Below are 20,000 nucleotides of genomic sequence, written 5' to 3' on the forward strand. Positions count from 1 at the left end.
TGATATAGATGTCACTTCACAGAAAGTGCTCATTCATCCTCCGACTGAATAGAGCTGTTGACATTTTGCCAATCCAGTGTGTGTTCGTGTGTGTGTGTGTGTGTGTGTGTGTGTTTGTGTGTCTATCTGTTGCGTTTGAGTGTAGCTTTATACAGTGTCAAAAATAAAACCAAACAATTAATCTTACTCACACACACACACACACACACACACACACACACACACACACACTCACACACACATACACTCACACACACACTGAGCTGTAGGTACCTTAGTGTTCTACAGGCTCCCGCACTTTGTTCCACTGCTTCACTGCACTGAGTACAGCAGTGACTGAGCTTTAGAAAAAAGTAATATTATTATTATTATTATTATTAACAATATTAACAATATTAACAATACTAATACTGCTACTATTACTACTACTACTAATAATAGTAGTAGTAAAAAGAATATAATAATTATAATAATTAAAAATAATTAAAAATAATAATAATAGATCAAATCATCAGCAAATCAAAGAGATATGAGAGATGAATCAGCAGAGCCAAGTGCGGAACACTGTGGAACCCAGTTATATATATAATTATTCATATTTTAATTTTTTAATAAAATATTAAAAAAAGAATACATCAAAGAGATATATTTTTATTTATTTTTACAGTGTGTTACAATTCAGTAACTCAGTACTAGCGCATCAATGGAATCAGGATTGTTTGTGTGTATGTGTGTGTGTGTGTGTGTGTGTGTGTGTGTGTGTGTTAAGAAAAAGGGTTTAGCACTAGGATTTACATTTCATATGTGTGACTACAGCCTTCACACAGAGGGACTATCACAGAGGGGTTACACCCACACACACACACACACACACACACACACACTCACAAGAGATGTGAAGGTCATGTTTGGCTACACAGACCACACACTGGCTTAGAGGGATGTGTATGTGTGTGTAACCCTGCTATGAAAGTCCCTTTGTGTCTGTTTGTGTGAAGTCTGTAGTGACACACATGGATACAAACACATCACATGGACAAAAGTATGGGGACGCCTACATATTCTGTCTATGTGTAGCAGCTTTTCTGATCTACACATTCTAAACCCATAGGCATTATTAATATAGAGCTGGTCCCTCTTTACTCTTTGCTCTACCAGCAGCAGCAGCAGGTCTGGAGCTCTGCTGCAGTTACTGAGTCAGTTGGAGGCTTTTCTGCACTCTGCTCTGAGCTCAGCACTCGGCCCTGACCCCGCTCTGTAACTTTACGTGGTCTGACAGACACTCGGTGGCTGAGCTGCTCTCTGTGAGCTGTTCCTCCTAAACTCTTCCACTGTTCAATAATAACACCACTCACAGCTGATGGAGGAAGATCTAGGAGGGAGGAAATTTCACCAGCTGACTTGTAGTTGGTGCAGCGGTGTCTCCTATTACATACAGAACCACGCTGGAGTTCAGTGAGCTCTTCAGAACCTCCCGTTCTTTCACTGATGTGTGGAAGAAAGACAAACTGCAGGGCTAGAGGCTGGAGTTTATACAGCTGTGGCTGAATGGGACTGAATCAGACAAAGAGAGGTGTCCCAATACTTTTGTCCATATAGGGTACATTATTCCTGATTTACCATCAAACCAGGTGTTGATCTGAGGAGAACTCTAAATAATACTAGACTCCATGAGGAGAACTTTGGAGATGTTCTAATGATGAACACAGAGATGGAGAACCTCTATATGTGTGTGTGTGTATGTGTGTGTGTGTGTGTGTGTGTGTGTGTGTGTGCTTAAAAAAACTGATCAGTGTATAAAGAGAAGCTTCCACTGAAATTCCTCAGATGCCCACAGAAGAGGTGCATGCTGGGAGAAAAGACACTAATGACTGCAAACGACAGCGGGATACACACACACACACACACACTTTACTTAGTCTTTAGTGTGTGTGTGTGTGTGTAACACAGGAACAGAAAGAGTTTCCAACTGTGCCCTGTTCACACCCTTTATTCAAATGTGTATGTGTGTGTCTGAGTGTGTGTGTGTGTCTGTGTGTGTGTGTGTGTGTGTGTGTGTGTGTGTGTCTGTGTGTGTGTGTGTGTGTGTGTGTGTGTGTCTGTGTGTGTGTGAGTGTGTGTTTGTAGCCAATTAGGACCAGTTTTGGCATGGCAGTGGGTCACTAAGACACACACACACAAAGAGACTGAGACACACAAAATGTCTGTTCACTGAATACGACTTTGAACTAAGCTGTGTGTGTGTGTGTGTGTGTGTGTGTGTGTGTGTGTGTGTGTGTATGTGTGTCCAAAGCGCTGTGTGTGTCGCTCTTTGTAGATAATCCATCAGGAAACAAGTGTATAGCTGTGTTTTTCTTGACGGGGTCATTTTCCTTAGCTTTTGAAGACAATATCAAGCATCTCTTTCTCTCTCTCTCTCTCTCTCTCTCTCTCTCTCTCTCACACACACACACACACACACACACACACAGCAGTAGAGTGTAGAGGAGGAGATAACGGGAAGTAAGTGAACATTCACCAGCAATGGTTTAACACGCTGTGCACCCAGAGCCCATCCATTCATACAGATATCACATTAAACAGCTGTTGCTATGGAAACCAGGTTCACTGGAACATCATTAAATACATGATATCATAATACTGACTGATTCCGCCTGAATTAGTCTCAATAGTATATTAACCCTCGGGACCTGACCTCTCTGATGCTCTTGTGTGCCTGTATGCAGTCAAATCCTCATTGCAGCAATGTTCCAACATCCAGTTAAAAGCCTTCCTATACAGTCTATATGCTGTTACTGCAGCAACTTGATTACAGAAGAAATCCTGGGGCAGCAGGTGTCTGAATACCTTATATAGAGTTAATTACAGGTAGACACTCTCACTGACCACTGACTTTATGTTTATTTGGGAAAATTTTAATGTTATATAGAGTTAATTACAGGTAGACACTCTCACTGATCACTGACTATGTTTATTTGGGTTTATTCTAATGTTATATAGAGTTAATTACAGGTAGACACTCTCACTGACCGCTGACTTTATGTTTATTTGGGTTTATTCTAATGTTATATAGAGTTAATTACAGGTAGGCGCTCTCACTGACCACTGACTTTATGTTTATTTGGGTTTATTCTAATGTTATATAGAGTTAATTACAGGTAGACGCTCTCGCTGACCACTGGCTTTATGTTTATTTGGGTTTATTCTAATGTTATATAGAGTTAATTACAGGTAGACACTCTCACTGACCACTGACTTTATGTTTATTTGGGATAATTTTAATGTTATATAGAGTTAATTACAGGTAGACACTCTCACTGATCACTGACTATGTTTATTTGGGTTTATTCTAATGTTATATAGAGTTAATTACAGGTAGACACTCTCACTGACCGCTGACTTTATGTTTATTTGGGTTTATTCTAATGTTATATAGAGTTAATTACAGGTAGGCGCTCTCACTGACCACTGACTTTATGTTTATTTGGGTTTATTCTAATGTTATATAGAGTTAGTTACAGGTAGACACTCTCACTGACCACTGACTTTATGTTTATCTGGGTTTATTCTAATGTTATATAGAGTTAGTTACAGGTAGACGCTCTCGCTGACCACTGGCTTTATGTTTATTTGGGTTTATTCTAATGTTATATAGAGTTAATTACAGGTAGACGCTCTCGCTGACCACTGGCTTTATGTTTATTTGGGTTTATTCTAATGTTATATAGAGTTAATTACAGGTAGACACTCTCACTGACCACTGACTTTATGTTTATTTGGGTTTTTTCTAATGTTATATAGAGTTAATTACAGGTAGACATTCTCACTGACCACTGACTTTATGTTTATTTGGGTTTATTCTAATGTTATATAGAGTTAATTACAGGTAGACATTCTCACTGACCACTGACTTTATGTTTATTAGGGTTTATTCTAATGTTATATAGAGTTAATTACAGGTAAACGCTCTCGCTGACCACCGGCTTTATGTTTATTTGGGTTTATTCTAATGTTATATATAGTTAATTACAGGTAGACGTTCTCACTGGCCACTGACTTTATGTTTATTTGGGTTTATTCTAATGTTATAAAGAGTTAATTACAGGTAGACGCTCTCGCTGACCACTGACTTTATGTTTATCTGTGTTTATTCTAATGTCATATAGAGTTAATTACAGGTAGACGCTCTCGCTGACCACTGGCTTTATGTTTATTTGGGTTTATTCTAATGTCATGTAGAGTTAATTACAGGTAGACACTCTCACTGACCACTGACTTTATGTTTATTTGGGTTTATTCTAATGTTATATAGAGTTAATTACAGGTAGACACTCTCTCTGACCACTGACTTTATGTTTATTTGGGTTTATTCTAATGTTATATAGAGTTAATTACAGGTAGACGCTCTCACTGATCACTGACTTTATGATTATTTGGGTTTATTCTAATGTTATATAGAGTTAATTACAGGTAAACGCTCTCGCTGACCACTGACTTTGTTTATTTGGGTTTATTCTAATGTTATATAGAGTTAATTACAGGTAGACACTCTCACTGACCACTGACTTTATGTTTATTTGGGTTTATTCTAATGTTATATATAGTTAATTACAGTTAGACGTTCTCACTGGCCACTGACTTTATGTTTATTTGGGTTTATTCTAATGTTATATAGAGTTAATTACAGGTAGACGCTCTCGCTGACCACTGGCTTTATGTTTATTTGGGTTTATTCTAATGTTATATATAGTTAATTACAGGTAGACGTTCTCGCTGACCACTGACTTTATGTTTATCTGGGTTTATTCTAATGTTATATAGAGTTAATTACAGGTAGACGCTCTCGCTGACCACTGGCTTTATGTTTATTTGGGTTTATTCTAATGTTATATAGAGTTAATTACAGGTAGACACTCTCTCTGATCACTGACTTTATGTTTATTTGGGTTTATTCTAATGTTATATAGAGTTAATTACAAGTAGACACTCTCACTGACCACTGACGTTATGTTTATTTGGGTTTATTCTAATGTTATATAGAGTTAATTACAGGTAGACACTCTCACTGACCACTGACGTTATGTTTATTTGGGTTTATTCTAATGTTATATAGAGTTAATTACAGGTAGAAGCTCTCACTGACCACTGACTTTATGTTTATTTGGGTTTATTCTAATGTTATATAGAGTTAATTACAGGTAGACGCTCTCACTGACCACTCACTTTATGTTTATTTGGGTTTATTCTAATGTTATATAGAGTTAATTACAGGTAGACACTCTCACTGACCACTGACTTTATGTTTATTTGGGTTTATTCTAATGTTATATAGAGTTAATTACAGGTAGACACTCTCACTGACCACTGACTTTATGTTTATTTGGGTTTATTCTAATGTTATATAGAGTTAATTACAGGTAGAAGCTCTCACTGACCACTGACTTTATGTTTATTTGGGTTTATTCTAATGTTATATAGAGTTAATTACAGGTAGAAGCTCTCACTGACCACTGACTTTATGTTTATTTGGGTTTATTCTAATGTTATATAGAGTTAATTACAGGTAGACACTCACTGACCACTGACTTATTGTTTATTTGGGTTTATTCTCATGCAGGTACGTTTTGAGAGCAGGAGAGTCCAGGCTGGTGTGTGTGTTTGTAATTTATTATTATGGGTTGTGTGTGTGTGTGTGCGTGTGATATATTAATATAAGGTTGGTGCGTGAGCCTCTCTGCTAAACAGAGCTGATCTGTAATAGACTGATTGTGTCTGGATGGTGTATGGCGTGCAGATCAGAGATGGATTGGTCGTGACTGCGCTGAGCTGGAGGAAGTGTGAGGGCATTAATCATACCGGGTGGAGCTGAAGGTGTCTGTGGGTAGATCTGATCATGGCTGAATGGAGGTGATGGAGCACGGAGGCAGATTGATGATGGCTTGGTGTGCCTGTGATGGTTCTGAGATAGATTGATCATGCCTGGCTGAAACGTATGTGGGATTCTGGCGGCAGTGTGTGACCTTGTTCCACTGCCTGAGGAGGAGTGTGTGTGTGTGTGTGTGTGTGTGTGTGTGTCTACTCCACAGACTAGAGTGTGAAATACAGATGGAAGGATGAACAGACAGAGGGAGAGACAGAACGACGGATGGACGAATGGACAGGAATGGACAGATAGATGGATAGAAGGTGGATAGTGGACAAAAGTATTGGGACACCTGCTCATTCACTGTTTCTTCAGAAATCAAGGCTGTTAAAAGAGCTGATCCTGCTTCTGTTGAAGTAACTGTCTCTACTGTCCAGAGAAGAAGACTTTCTACCAGATTCTGGAGGAGAAGCATTGCTGTGAGAATTTGATTTGATTGAATTTATCAACAAGAGCATTACTGAGGTCGGGACCACCCCACCTCATCACCTCCAACTTATTCCATTAAAAGAGTACTGGATGGAGCTCCACCACCATCACTTCAGAGAACACAGCTCCTCCAATGCTCCACAGCTCCTCAATGCTGGGGGGCTTTATACCCCTCTAGCCCACACCTGGCATTATTAGGCAGCATGGAGCCAATAGGGTCATGATGTTGATCTGCTCCAGAGAGTCCTATTCTATTGGCAGTAGTTCTCAGAGAGTGGAGAACATCGGTGAAGAGCTTTCTAGAAGACTGTCTCTCCGTCACTGCTTCATTAAAGCTATAAACTACCACACACACACACACACACACACACTCAGAGCCTGGCCTTGGCCTTGTGGTTTGTGCTGAGTGTGCAGAATGGCGGTGTGTCCGCTGTGGTGCGGTGTGGATCGCTGAACGCTCCGCGCTTTAGAAGCTCGGTCTGATTGTAAGTGACGGATTGTTTGTAGCTCGGCTGTATTGAGGTCACGCTCTGTAATAACACCCCTCTGTTCTGCTGCTGCTGTCACCAACACTGATATACACACCCTGCTGGCGTAAGCTCTCTCTCTCTCTCCCTGTCTCTCTGACGGTCTCTCTCTCGCACTAGAAGGATTTAGTTGTTATTCGTGTGTACATGGTCTGACCTGATAACACACACACACACACAGAGTTGTGCTGCTAATTCCTGTGTTGCTGTGAGCACACTGAGAAACATCCACATTGCAGGCTAGAAAAAGTAAGTGAGCCCTTATAATTAAATGACCCCTCGTTAAGCAGTATCAGCTCGGACTGCGAGCGGCTCAGTGGTCTGATAGGTTGCTACTAAGTCGCATTGCCATCAGCAGCCGGGGTCTGAGAGGGTACAAACGGCTGCACGGTCTCTCCGGGTGGGTAGATGGCGCTCTCTCCCCTCATCACCTCCACCAAACGTTTCCTGCAGCTGCTAATATGATCAAGGAGGAACTTTGGACCATGGCCAATGTACACCACATGGGCAAAAGTATTGGGACACTCATGCTCATTCCTGGTTTCTTCTGAAAACAAAGGAGAGTTTCTCCAGCATTTCTTGGAGTAGTTGTCTCTACTGTCCAGGGGCAGAACGCTTAGAGCACTGCTGTGAGGATTTGATTGCATTCAGCAAAAAGAGCAGCAGCCCACCTCATCCCCAACTCCCCAGCTCATCCCAGCCAGGCATTAATTAAGAATGCAGCTAACCCACCCAACGTGCACATGTGGGCTAGGTGGGCTCCAGGTGGGCATGGGCTCTGAGGGGGTTTGAACATGTGTCGTTCCCCAACGGGCCCCATTGTGACAGCCCAATCTAATCTCACATGAGTCCCATCTAGGCCCCATATGCAGTGTACAACCCAGATGGTGGCCCTGATTAACCCCTCCTGGTCCCATCACGTCCATATGTGGAGCAAACATGGAACCCGTGGACAGACCATTCTGGTTTCCGGTTGGGCCACACATACAGGCCTGCACTGACATGATAGCTGGGAATAGGCTCCAGAGAGTCCTATTGTACTGACAGTAGTTCAGCTCAAAGCAGCTGAATGCATTCACTAGAAGGGGTGTCCACAAACATTTGGACATGTAGTGTAGCTTACTGAATGCATCATCACACAGTTCAGCATCTCTTCAAACTTGGTTCTTTAGGGACTCGAACATGGTTCCTCCATGGCATCGCGCAAAGAACCCGTAACAACGGCGTTCACCATCACATAGCGTCTTCCGCGACTCACTGGCTGCCATCAAATCAGGCCACGGAGAGCGTTCCATGACTCGGAGAAGAAGGAGGCGAAGAACGGAGCGAATGATCTGGAATTTTGGGAGTACTGTAACATGAAAGGCGTCTGAACTCTCTCTGAAAGCCGTCTGAGAGCAGAGAGATAAGGCGCTAAGTCGTTCACCCAGAGGTGCCCAAACATTTGAGGCTTTTCCGCCGTTTCAGAAGAGAGAGGAAGCCACCGAAAACTTTTAAAACAAATTAGTGTGACTGCTGTGTGTGTGTGTGTCTTCTAACCCACTTTGCTTTCATTATTTAAGCTCAGTCTTCTGTAATTAGATTGAAGAACGTTAAATAAACGCTGCTAATCGCTCTTTAATACCCACAGCAGATTAAAAGCAGTAGAGTTTAGCCTTCTGCAATTCCAGATTCCAGCATGCGACACATCCAGCTACACATGCCTAGCAAACGCACACACATACACATACCTACACTGCATGGACAACTTGTCTAGTCCCTGTAGAGAAGCACTATAGCCAATAGAATAGGACTCTCTGGGGCAGATCAACACCATGCTGCCAGGCGTGGGCTAGTAGAGGGGTATAAAGCCCCCCAGCATTGAGCTGTGTTCTCTGGAATGATGGTGGTGGAGCTCCATCCAGTACTTTTGGGATGAGGTAGGGAGTTGGGGATGATGAGGTGGGGTGCTGACCTCATGCTGAATGCAATCAAAACCTCACAGCAATGCTCTGCTCCAAAATCTAGTAGAAAGTCTTCTTCTCTGGACAGTAGAGACAGTTACTCCAACAGAAGCAGGATCAGCTCTTTTTAATAGCCTTGATTTCAGAAGAAACAGTGAAAGAGCAGGTGTCCCAATACTTCTGTCCATATAGTGTATATTGGCCGTGACTTGATGGTGCTAAAACTGTCCTCCAAGCTGACCTGATCTCTGACTTGCTGCCAATTAGTACTAACGCAAAACCGCTGTTTAGCATGTCCAAAAGTATTTGGACCACTTTTCTACTGAACCGGTTAGTGTGCTTTAAGGGTGCTCGCGTTGCTGAAACACACTGTTTGCATAATTGCCGTAGAAAAGCACTGATCAATAGAACGAGACGCTCTTGAGCAGCCTAAGGTCACCAAAGGTCACCTAAGGTCATCATGCCCAATGCCAAGCAGGGGCTAGAGGAGTAAAAAGCCCCCAGCTTGGGTCAGATTGGGCTGAGGGATTCTCTGGAGTGATGATCCAATACTTCTGATTCCCTTCCCTCACTGAATCAGAGCTGAAGGGTCAGTGCTGTTCTGGATCGGAGCTGAAGGGTCAGTGCTGTTCTGGATCGGAGCTGAATGGTTAATGCTGTCCTGGATCGGAGCTGAAGGGTCAGTGCTGTCCTGGATCGGAGCTGAAGGGTCAGTGCTGTTCTGGATCAGAGCTGAATGGTTAATGCTGTTCTGGATCGGAGCTAAAGGGTCAGTGCTGTTCTGGATCGGAGCTGAAGGGTTAAAGCTGTTCTGGATCGGAGCTGAAGGGTCAGTGCTGTTCCGGATCGGAGCTAAAGGGTCAGTGCTGTTCTGGATCGGAGCTGAATGGTTAAAGCTGTTCCGGATCGGAGCTGAAGGGTCAGTGCTGTTCTGGATCGGAGCTGAATGGTTAAAGCTGTTCCGGATCGGAGCTGAAGGGTCAGTGCTGTTCTGGATCAGAGCTGAATGGTTAATGCTGTTCTGGATCGGAGCTAAAGGGCCAGTGCTGTTCTGGATCGGAGCTGAAGGGTTAAAGCTGTTCTGGATCGGAGCTGAAGGGTCAGTGCTGTTCCGGATCGGAGCTAAAGGGTCAGTGCTGTTCTGGATCGGAGCTGAATGGTTAAAGCTGTTCCGGATCGGAGCTGAAGGGTCGGTGCTGTTCCGGATCAGGGATGAAGGGTTACATGTACATGTGTTGCTACTGGGACCCTGTTGGGCTTCCCAAATAGCCCCTTGTGTTGAGTCCCAGGCCCGGCAGTGTGCAGTGTAAAACCCAGATGTGGCCCATGTTTAACCCCCCCTAGGCCCATCACTGACCCTGTTGAGCTCCCACATGTGGGGCTAGCATGGAACCCGTGAAAAAAACCTACCGGTTCCCAGCTGGACTTTCCTCTTATCAGCAGTGTATCTTTAAAACGGGCCTGAATCCTGACCTCTTAAGTACTGGACCCAGAAACGTAAGTATCGTTACTCAGCTCTTCTGATGAAGGTTAGAACTGAACTGCAGAGCAAGCCACATTTCAGCAGGAGCTTCTAAAGTCCGAGTAAGCACAGCTTCCACTAGCACCGTCCTACACACCACAGTGTGTGAAGCCCTAATGAATTCTTAAAGAGACGACGCGTTGGACAAGAGGGCCAGACACATTCGGGCCCTTAGCTCCCTCTCTCCGCCTCTCCGGTCCTGAGAGACGCTTCTCCTACACAAACGATCTCCCATTAACCACCAGCCCTAAGCCGCCCTGCGCCTCGCTCACTGCAGCAAACAGGCATCCCTCTCCCCACTCTGGAAACGGAGCCCGGCTCTCACCGTGTGAGCAGAGATCTCATTTGGGCGTAGTTCCTGAAGCCCCGGCTGCAGCCTGAGCTGAGCGCTGGAGGCCGGAGAAGACGGAGAAGCCCGAGAGAGGAAACCCGGCTCCTCACAGGGTTCACTTCTACCCATCTCAGACTTACATAACTGTGCTGACACAGATGTGCAAATGCACACACACAGCTTGTCTAGTCCCTGTATAAAAGAAGTACTGCCAACAGAATAGGACTCTCTGGAGCAGATCAACATCATGACCCTATTGGCTCCATGCTGCCTAATAATGCCAGGCCTGGGCTAGAGGGGTGCATATAAAGCCCCCCAGCATTGAGGAGCTGTGGAGCAGTGGAAGAACTGTGTTCTCTGGAATGATGGTGGAGGAGCTCCATCCAGTACTTTTGGATGTGATGAGGTGGGGTGATGATCATCATTCAACACCCTGACCTCACTAACGCTCTTGTTGCTGAATGCAATCAAATCCTCACAGCAATGCTCCTCCAAAATCTAGTAGAAAAAGTTATCACATGAGATGTTTTCCTCATATATACAAATAAAAAAGCATCCAGATGGTTGTTTGAGGTCTCAAGGTTCTACATAGAACCCCAGCCTTCACTAAAGAACCGTAGAAGAACCCCTTGTTTAGGAGTGTGGTTCTATAAAAGTCAGTGAGTTCAGAGACGGAGGTTTTTGTCTCGGTGTCTCGTTCTCATTCTGAAGGTCGTTTCACGTTAATGAACATCGTCGCTATCGCTCTGTCCCAACACATTACACACCCCCATAATTACTAAGGGGGGGGGGGGGGCTGAGCTGAACGAGGGGAGGGCAGGGGGGCTGATAACAGCGAACAAAAGGAAGCCGAATCTCCACCGGTTCAAATTAAACTGCTTCCTTAAGCCCGTCCCCACTCCACCCCAACCCTCCACCCTCCAAGCCACAATCACACACCTGTAAGACCACCGCAGATCTCCCACCTGATCTTAGGTGGAGCACGCAAGGCCAGAAACAGGCCAGTAAGCTGGTGGCGTAGCTAGGTGTGAGTGTGGGTGGAGCATGGTGTCTCCTAATGCCCGGCTGCTGATCCAGAGTGGGATAGTAGTGCTCAATGACCAGATCACGTCTGTCCTGCCCCTTAGTACCTCGTCCAATGTCCCTCTATGTACCGGAGCTGTCCTTCTTCGGTGTACGTGTCCCCTTGACTGTGGATGTCCTCTGGTTAAGCACTTCAGAAGAGAGACCTCCGTCTGCAGCTGGGTCTGCCTCAAAGATGCCTGCTGGTGAGGCACCAGCAAGGTGGAGGAGTCTGCGTGTGCAGGTACTGGGACAGAGGGGGCTTTTGGACTGGAGAAAATACTGACCAAGCTTAATACGGTGAGCACTGAAGATGAGTCCGGCGTGGGACTAGGGACTAGGGAGTGGACCGCCAATAACCCAGCCCGTATGCATTCTCCCCCTATCACACGCAATGAGGGTGAAGGCCGACACGCCGCCAACCAATGCCTCTTTTTCGAGGCAGCGCCGGCTCCATGCATCGGCCAGCAGACACCAGCGGCGGCCAGCACCGCGCTGGAGTGATGTGGGGAGAGAGCGCCATCTACCCACTCTGGACAGAGCATGGCACACACACATGGCCGGATAGGTGGACAGTCATTGCTGCGGTGTCCGGAGAGCAGAGAGGGTGAAGGGCCTTGCTCAAGGACCCAACAGCGGCAGCTTGCTGAGCCCGGGTATCGAACCCACAACCCTGTCATCAATAGCCCGGAGCTCTAACCCCTGAGACACACTTGCTCCCAAAGAGAAACTGACCAGCTGACCAGCTTCACTCATCCTGTCACTGACACCCTGACACAGCCAATGAGAATGCAGAAAACACATCACATGACCATTACAAATCACATCATCTCATTAAGGACAGGAGCATAAAGCAGGAGGGTGGAGGAGATGGAGGTTCTGAAAACCTCATGAACACTAACGTGAACCTGCATTTGTAATTTTACACACATACACACACATGCACACACACACACACACACTCAGGTTTAGACAGCAGGACTAATCTCTCAGGTCTAAGAATGAAGAACAGATCAGAAACAATCCAACCATCCAAACATCTCCTCACACACACTCGCACACACACGCCTGTGTGTATCACCTCTAACCGCTGTGTGTTATTGATTTGTGTCTGACCTTTAGAAGAGATGTCAGACAGAGGGGTTGACAGCGTGTCAGAGGGTGTACGTGTCTAATGGTCTGTGTGTGTGTGTGTGTGTGTGTGTGTAGCCTGGTCTAAAGTGAGAGTGTGTGTTTGGTAATCACATGTCAGTCTGAGCTGATCACACACATTGATCCCTTCACAAAGAGCCCTTTTTAAACTGCCCTGAGTCAGGATAATTCAATTACACACACACACACACACACACACACACACACACACACACACACATTTGAACTAATAGCAGTGAGAGCTGCTATACGACAGAGTTAATTTGCCTGAAAAAACAGTGTGTGTGTGTGATCTAAACAACTCTGAGGGAAATCATGTCTGAAAATGTTCTGAACCATGTTCTGAACCATCCAGATGTTGAACGACACACTAAAGGAGGTCATCAATGCAGATTCCTTCACCCTGATCTAGAACAGCAAGAACTAATGGGTTCTAATGATATGCGGAACCCATTCACATTCATCTGACTGCCTTCTTTGACTATTTACACGTGTATTTACACGTGAGGGTTAAATTATCCACCAAACACCACCATTCTCTACCAAACACCATCATTCTCTCAATCAAACACCATCAGTCTCCAACCAAACCATTTATTCTCCACCAAACACCATCATTCTCTCAATCAAACACCATCAGTCTCCAACCAAACCCTTTATTCTCCACCAAACATCATCATTCTCTCAATCAAACATCACCATTCTCCACCACACACCACAATTCTCCACCAAACACCATCATTCTCTCAATCAAACACCAACATTCTCCACCAAACACCATCATTCTCTCAAACACCACCATTCTCCAGCAAACACCAGCAATCTCCAACCAAACCATTTATTCTCCACCCTACACCAGCATACTCCACCAAACACCATAATTCTCTCAATCAAACACCACAATTCTCCACCAAACACCATCATTCTCTCAATCAAACACCACAATTCTCCACCAAACACCATCATTCTCTCAATCAAACACCACAATTCTCCACCAAACACCATCATTCTCTCAATAAAACACCACCATTCTCCATTAAACCCCATCAGTGAATCTTTTCTGTATGTAGTGGGGGTGTTTGGGTGTGGGTGTTAGGCTTTAACACTTTCCTCTTCACAGCTGTTCAGTAGGCAACACCTGGACCAAAGCAATTCCCAATGAATTCCTACCTTTTTCTTGTTGCTCGGACAGATGTAGAAGTTAGTGACTATGATGGTCGTTCCAGGCATCAGGTTGAGCTTCGTATAGGTGGTGCCATAATCACTGGACCTGTACCGAGAGAGAGAGAGAGAGAGAGAGAGAGAGAGAGAGTTTGGTAGCTGCTAGATTACACTGAATCATATCCTCAGCCCTCAATTATGCTAAATACATAATTATCAAAATAAGCAACAACAGTGAATCACCCAACCGCTCAGCCCACAGACATCACTTTCTCACTGAGAGCAGAACAGATACCGGGTTCCTAAACACAGGGATTTCATCCACACCTGCAGCTACTCTCCAACGCTAAAGTAAACACCTCTGCGGCTACTTCGCTTGCATAAGACTACTGCAGAGCTCCAAACTCTAGATCTCTAGATCCAGTATCTCACACCTGCACACAACCACAGAGACCGGAGAACCCTGTTAGAACAAATGAATGTCTGAAATGTGGCCAAAATCATCAAGAACTGAAGCTAGCGCTCCTGACCGGATCCGCACGGCCCAGTTTGGCAGGCAGCAGTAATCGCTAACCGCCTTTCCCTCTGAAGGACGGTGTCAGATCTAATCGCAGCAGACCTACTCCAGCTTCAGACTGGCAGCCAGAGTGAGATAAAACTAGCCAGAGATTGATGGTGGCTCCTGGAGAGTTTTTTTCATGGCAGGCCAAGGTAAACAGGTGTGGGTGCGGCTGTAATTGCTGGAGACAGGCCTGGGCTGCTGGAGCGGAGTCTGGCGCTGTCACGGCCGATCATGTTCACTTTCACACCAGAGTCGCTCAGCCTGCCGCGAATAAACACACAGACACTGCGGAAAACACCGGCCTGGGTTTAAACCCAGTCTAAAACCCACAGCAGCAAACACCTCCATTTTCCATTAAACACCATCACTCTCCACCAAACACCATCGTTCTCCATTAAACACCACCATTCTCCATTAAATACCATCATTCTCCAACCCAACACCACCATTCTCCACCAAACACCATCATTCTCTATTAAACACCATCATTCTCCAACCCAACACCACCAATCTCCATTGAACACCACCATTCTCCATTAAATACCACCATTCTCCACCAAACACCCTCATTCTCTATTAGACACCATCACTCTCCATCTAACACCATCATTCTCCACCAAACACCATCATTTTCCATTAAACACCATCACTATCCATCAAACACCATCATTCTCCAACCAAACACCTCCATTTTCCATTAAACACCATCACTCTCCATTAAACACCACCATTCTCCACCAGACACCTTCATTCTCTGTTAAACATCATCATTCTTCACCAAACACCATCATTCTCCACCAAACACCATCATTCTCCATTAAACACCACCACTCTCCACCGAACACCATCATTCTCCATTAAACACCACCATTCTTCATTAAATACCATCATTCTCTGTTAAACATCATCATTCTCCACCAAACACCATCATTCTCCACCAAACACCATTATTCTCCATTAAACACCATCACTCTCCACCGAACACCATCATTCTCCATTAAACACCATCATTCTCCATTAAACACCACCACTCTCCACCGAACACCATCATTCTCCATTAAACACCACCATTCTTCATTAAATACCATCATTCTCTGTTAAACATCATCATTCTCCACCAAACACCATCATTCTCCACCAAACACCATTATTCTCCATTAAACACCATCACTCTCCACCGAACACCATCATTCTCCATTAAACACCATCATTCTCCATTAAACACCATCATTCTCCATTAAACACCACCACTCTCCACCGAACACCATCATTCTCCATTAAACACCACCATTCTTCATTAAATACCATCATTTTCCAACCCAACACCACCAATCTCCATTAAACACCCTCATTCTCTATTAAACACTCTTCACTAAACACCACCATTCTCCATTAAACACCATCACTCTCCACTGAACTTCATCATTCTCCATTAAACACCATCATTCTCCAACCCAACACCACCATTCTCCATTAAACACCATCACTCTCCACCAAACACCATCATTCTCCATTAAACACCATTACTCTCCACCAAACACCATCATTCTCCATTAAACACCACCACTCTTCATTAAACATCTTCATTCTCCATATAACACCATCACTCTCCATTAAAGCTGTACTGTCCAGAGAAGAAGACTTTCTACCAGATTCTGGAGGAGCATTGCTGTGAGGAGTTGATTGATTGCATTCAGTGACAAGAGTGTTAGTGAAGTCAGGATGTTGGATGATGATCACCACCCCACCTCATCATCCCCAACTCATCCCAAAAGTACTGGATGGAGCTCCTCCACCATCATTCCAGAGAACACAGCTCTTCCACTGCTCCACAGCTCCTCAATGCTGGGGGGCTTATGGTGGAAAGTAGAATTTCCATTATTTCCTGTCCATGTTTGACATCTGGGCCCCATACAGCAAGTAAAACAAAATAGAAACACACACACACACACACACACACACACACACACACACACATACACAGAGAGAGAGAGAGAGAGAGAGAGAGAGGGAGAGTGTAGTAGAGCTGTCATAGCTGGTTAAGTCAGACAGCACAGAGCGTTCACCGTCCCGGCAGAAAGAGGGAAGCATAAGAGGGCAAGGGTGGGGTTCATCTCTGGAGGTCCTGGAGAGCAGATTTGGACTTTCATTGAAGATCAACTCTACAGGCCTCTACGGCTCTGTATGTATTACACACTCAACAAAAAGGTTCTATATGGAACTGGAAAGGGTTCTTTTACTCTGCAGAATCTGCAAGAGGTTTTCCACCAATCTGAGGAACCAGGCAAAGAACCTTCTAATCATCCATTCGGTTCTTTGGGTTATAGGCCTTCGCCTTTAATAACGAAAACCCTTGAAGAACCCATTGTTAAAGGAGTGTAGTGCTGTTTTCGAGACCATTAGAACTGAGACAGAGGCTGGATTAATATCATTAAATTAATTAAATCAAATCAAATAAGAAACAGATCAGTTTGACACATCTGTTGGAAATCTTTAACTCTGGAGACTAGGACCACATCAGTCTGGACATCATTCAACAGAACATACCAACAGCATGTGCTACCCTACTACGGTCAGCTAGCTAACTGCACACTACACTGAGAGGACACCCAGCAAACCAAGTGGACACAGAGAGGGCAGCTAGAGGACACAAGTACGACACTGAGAGGCCACCAAGAAGACACTGAGAGGCAACCAAGAGGACACAGAGGGGACAGCAAGAGGACAGTGAGAGGACACCAAGATGACACAAAGAAGACAGAGGACACCGAAAGCACATCAAGATAACTACAAAGACACACTGAGACGACAGCAGGATGACAGTGAGAGGACACCAAGAAGACACCAAGAGGACACAAATAAGACTCTAAGAGAACACTGAGAGTACACTGAAAGGACACAAAGGGGACATCAAGAAAACAGCAGGATGACAGTGAGAGGACACCAAGAGGACACAAAGAAGAAAGGACATTAAGAGGACTGCAAGGGCACACTGAGACGACAGCAGGATGACAGTGAGAGGACACCAAGAAGACACCAAGAGGACACAAGTTTGACACCAAAAGGACACTACTGGGACACCAACAAGACAATATATATATTTTTTTAAAAAGGAAATAATTACAAAAAAATAATACCAATGTTATTGTTACAGTACTAAACAAAAAGATATGCTATGCTAGGTTAAGCTACGTGGCTACGATGACCAGTCATAGTGACTTAAACCAACCAATCAGAGCACAGCTCATCTTTTTTTCACAAGGCCTTTATAAAAATAAAATCAGTGCTGAGTTCTTATTCTGAGACAAAATAACAGGGTGGTAAATGAAGTCACACACGTCCTGCTTCTGCATCAAACACCATCTTTCTACGGCAGCTGTGAGCATCCAAATGGTTCTGTGTAGAACCCTTACCGTTACAAGACAAGACAAGACTTAAAGAACCGTTCTATCTATATCTATTCTACTGTATATCCAAACATATAAAATATTACCAGATATTTTTGAGAAAGGATCGGGTTCGAATTGCAACAGGAACCAGTATCAGTGTGAAGTGTGTTTATATCGACCCGCCCACGGAGCATTAGAACAGTCAGGTTCCGTTGTGGTGCTCAGAGCGGTACAGCATGGGTGATTAGCTAGAATAAAGCAGTCAGTCAGACAAAGACAACTCTCAGTGACTGGAGACAAACTCTACGGAGGTCATCAGCGGACTGGCTGGAACAAGCATCAGGAGCAGCGCACTCATTAAGTCAATCCTTTCACAGAAAGCGAGAGAGAGAGAGGGAGAGAGAGAGAGAGAGAGAGAGAGAGCGAGAGAGAGCGAGAGAGAGAGAGAGAGAGAGAGAGAGAGAGACACAGAGAGAGAATGTCGGGCCTCAGAGGAACATTATATAACTAATAAAGCTAATTTGAAGGATTGTGCAGTGGGTGCTGTGCTCCAATTGGCAAACGTGTACGCTAATGATGCTAACTTAATCGGATGGCTCATTTCACGCCGCCGATTAGCTGCCAAAGCTAATAGTGAGACAGAGAGAGAGGACGAGAGAGAGAGAGAGAGAGAGAGAGTAGTGGCTGCACAGTAAAAGATGACAAAATGAAAAGACAGGGAGGACAAAGGGATCAAACAGGCTAGTGGAGAAAGTAGCATCCAGAGAATCAAGCCATAATCTGTACTATAGTGAAAGTATGGTACTGTATCTCAATCTAACTCAATTAAAGAGCTGAAACTGTACTATAGTGAAAGTATGGTACTGTATCCCAATCTAACTCAATTACAGAGCTGAAACTGTACTATAGTGAAAGTATGGTACTGTATCCCAATCTAACTCAATTACAGAGCTGAAACTGTACTATAGTGAAAGTATGGTGCTGTATCCCAATCTAACTCAATTAAAGAGCTGAAACTGTACTATAGTGAAAGTACGGTACTGTATCTCAATCTAACTCAATTAAAGAGCTGAAACTGTACTATAGTGAAAGTATGGTGCTGTACCCCAATCTAACTCAATTAAAGAGCTGAAACTGTACTATAGTGAAAGTATGGTACTGTATCCCAATCTAACTCAATTAAAGAGCTGAAACTGTACTATAGTGAAAGTATGGTACTGTACCTCAATCTAACTCAGTTAAAGAGCTGAAACTGTACTATAGTGAAAGTATGGTACTGTATCTCAATCTAACTCAATTAAAGAGCTGAAACTGTACTATAGTGAAAGTATGGTACTGTACCTCAATCTAACTCAGTTAAAGAGCTGAAACTGTACTATAGTGAAAGTATGGTACTGTATCTCAATCTAACTCAATTAAAGAGCTGAAACTGTACTATAGTGAAAGTATGATACTGTACCCCAATCTGACTCAGTTAAAGAGCTGAAATTGTACTATAGTGAAAGTATGGTACTGTACCCCAATCTGACTCAGTTAAAGAGCTGAAACTGTACTATAGTGAAAGTATGGTACTGTATCCCAATCTAACTCAATTACAGAGCTGAAACTGTACTATAGTGAAAGTATGAGGGTTATGAACTATGGTTTTAAGTCTGGGCCGTAAGTTAAAGTGTGTTCTTAGAGTCTAACTCGAGCAGCACGTCTGAATTCTGAAGCTGGCATATCCGTGTGTTGTCATAGTGGATGCAGAGTGGAGCACTCACTGTCACTCTGAATCAAGGCTAACCCATCAACCCTTGCCTGTGTATTAGCCAGGCTTGCTCGCTATTGGTCCGCACGGGGGAGCGAAGGGGTCCCGAGGGGATGCTGATCAGAGTGGACATCATGTCACACCGTGACAGAAAAGAGAGCAGAGAGAGAGAGAGAGAGAGAGAGAGAGAGAGAGAGAGAGAGAGAGAGAGAGAGCAGAGAGAGAGCAGAGAGAGAGAGAGAGAGGGAG

The 20,000-nt window shown here is 44.2% G+C and overlaps 1 protein-coding gene across 1 annotated transcript in view; it reads right to left on the minus strand.

Annotated features, from left to right (window-relative positions):
* The window catches only part of sorcs2 (sortilin-related VPS10 domain containing receptor 2), a 134,638-nt gene that overhangs the window by 58,590 nt on the left and 56,048 nt on the right, over positions 1–20,000 (minus strand). The window contains exon 2 of the mRNA XM_072687131.1: positions 14,060–14,159. Coding sequence (XP_072543232.1) covers positions 14,060–14,119 — 60 coding nt within the window. The 5' untranslated portion in view covers positions 14,120–14,159. The remainder of the gene's footprint in view (positions 1–14,059; positions 14,160–20,000) is intronic.

Source organism: Salminus brasiliensis, chromosome 9 (genome assembly GCF_030463535.1).
Source record: "Salminus brasiliensis chromosome 9, fSalBra1.hap2, whole genome shotgun sequence".
NCBI classification, from domain to species: Eukaryota; Metazoa; Chordata; class Actinopteri; order Characiformes; family Bryconidae; genus Salminus; species Salminus brasiliensis.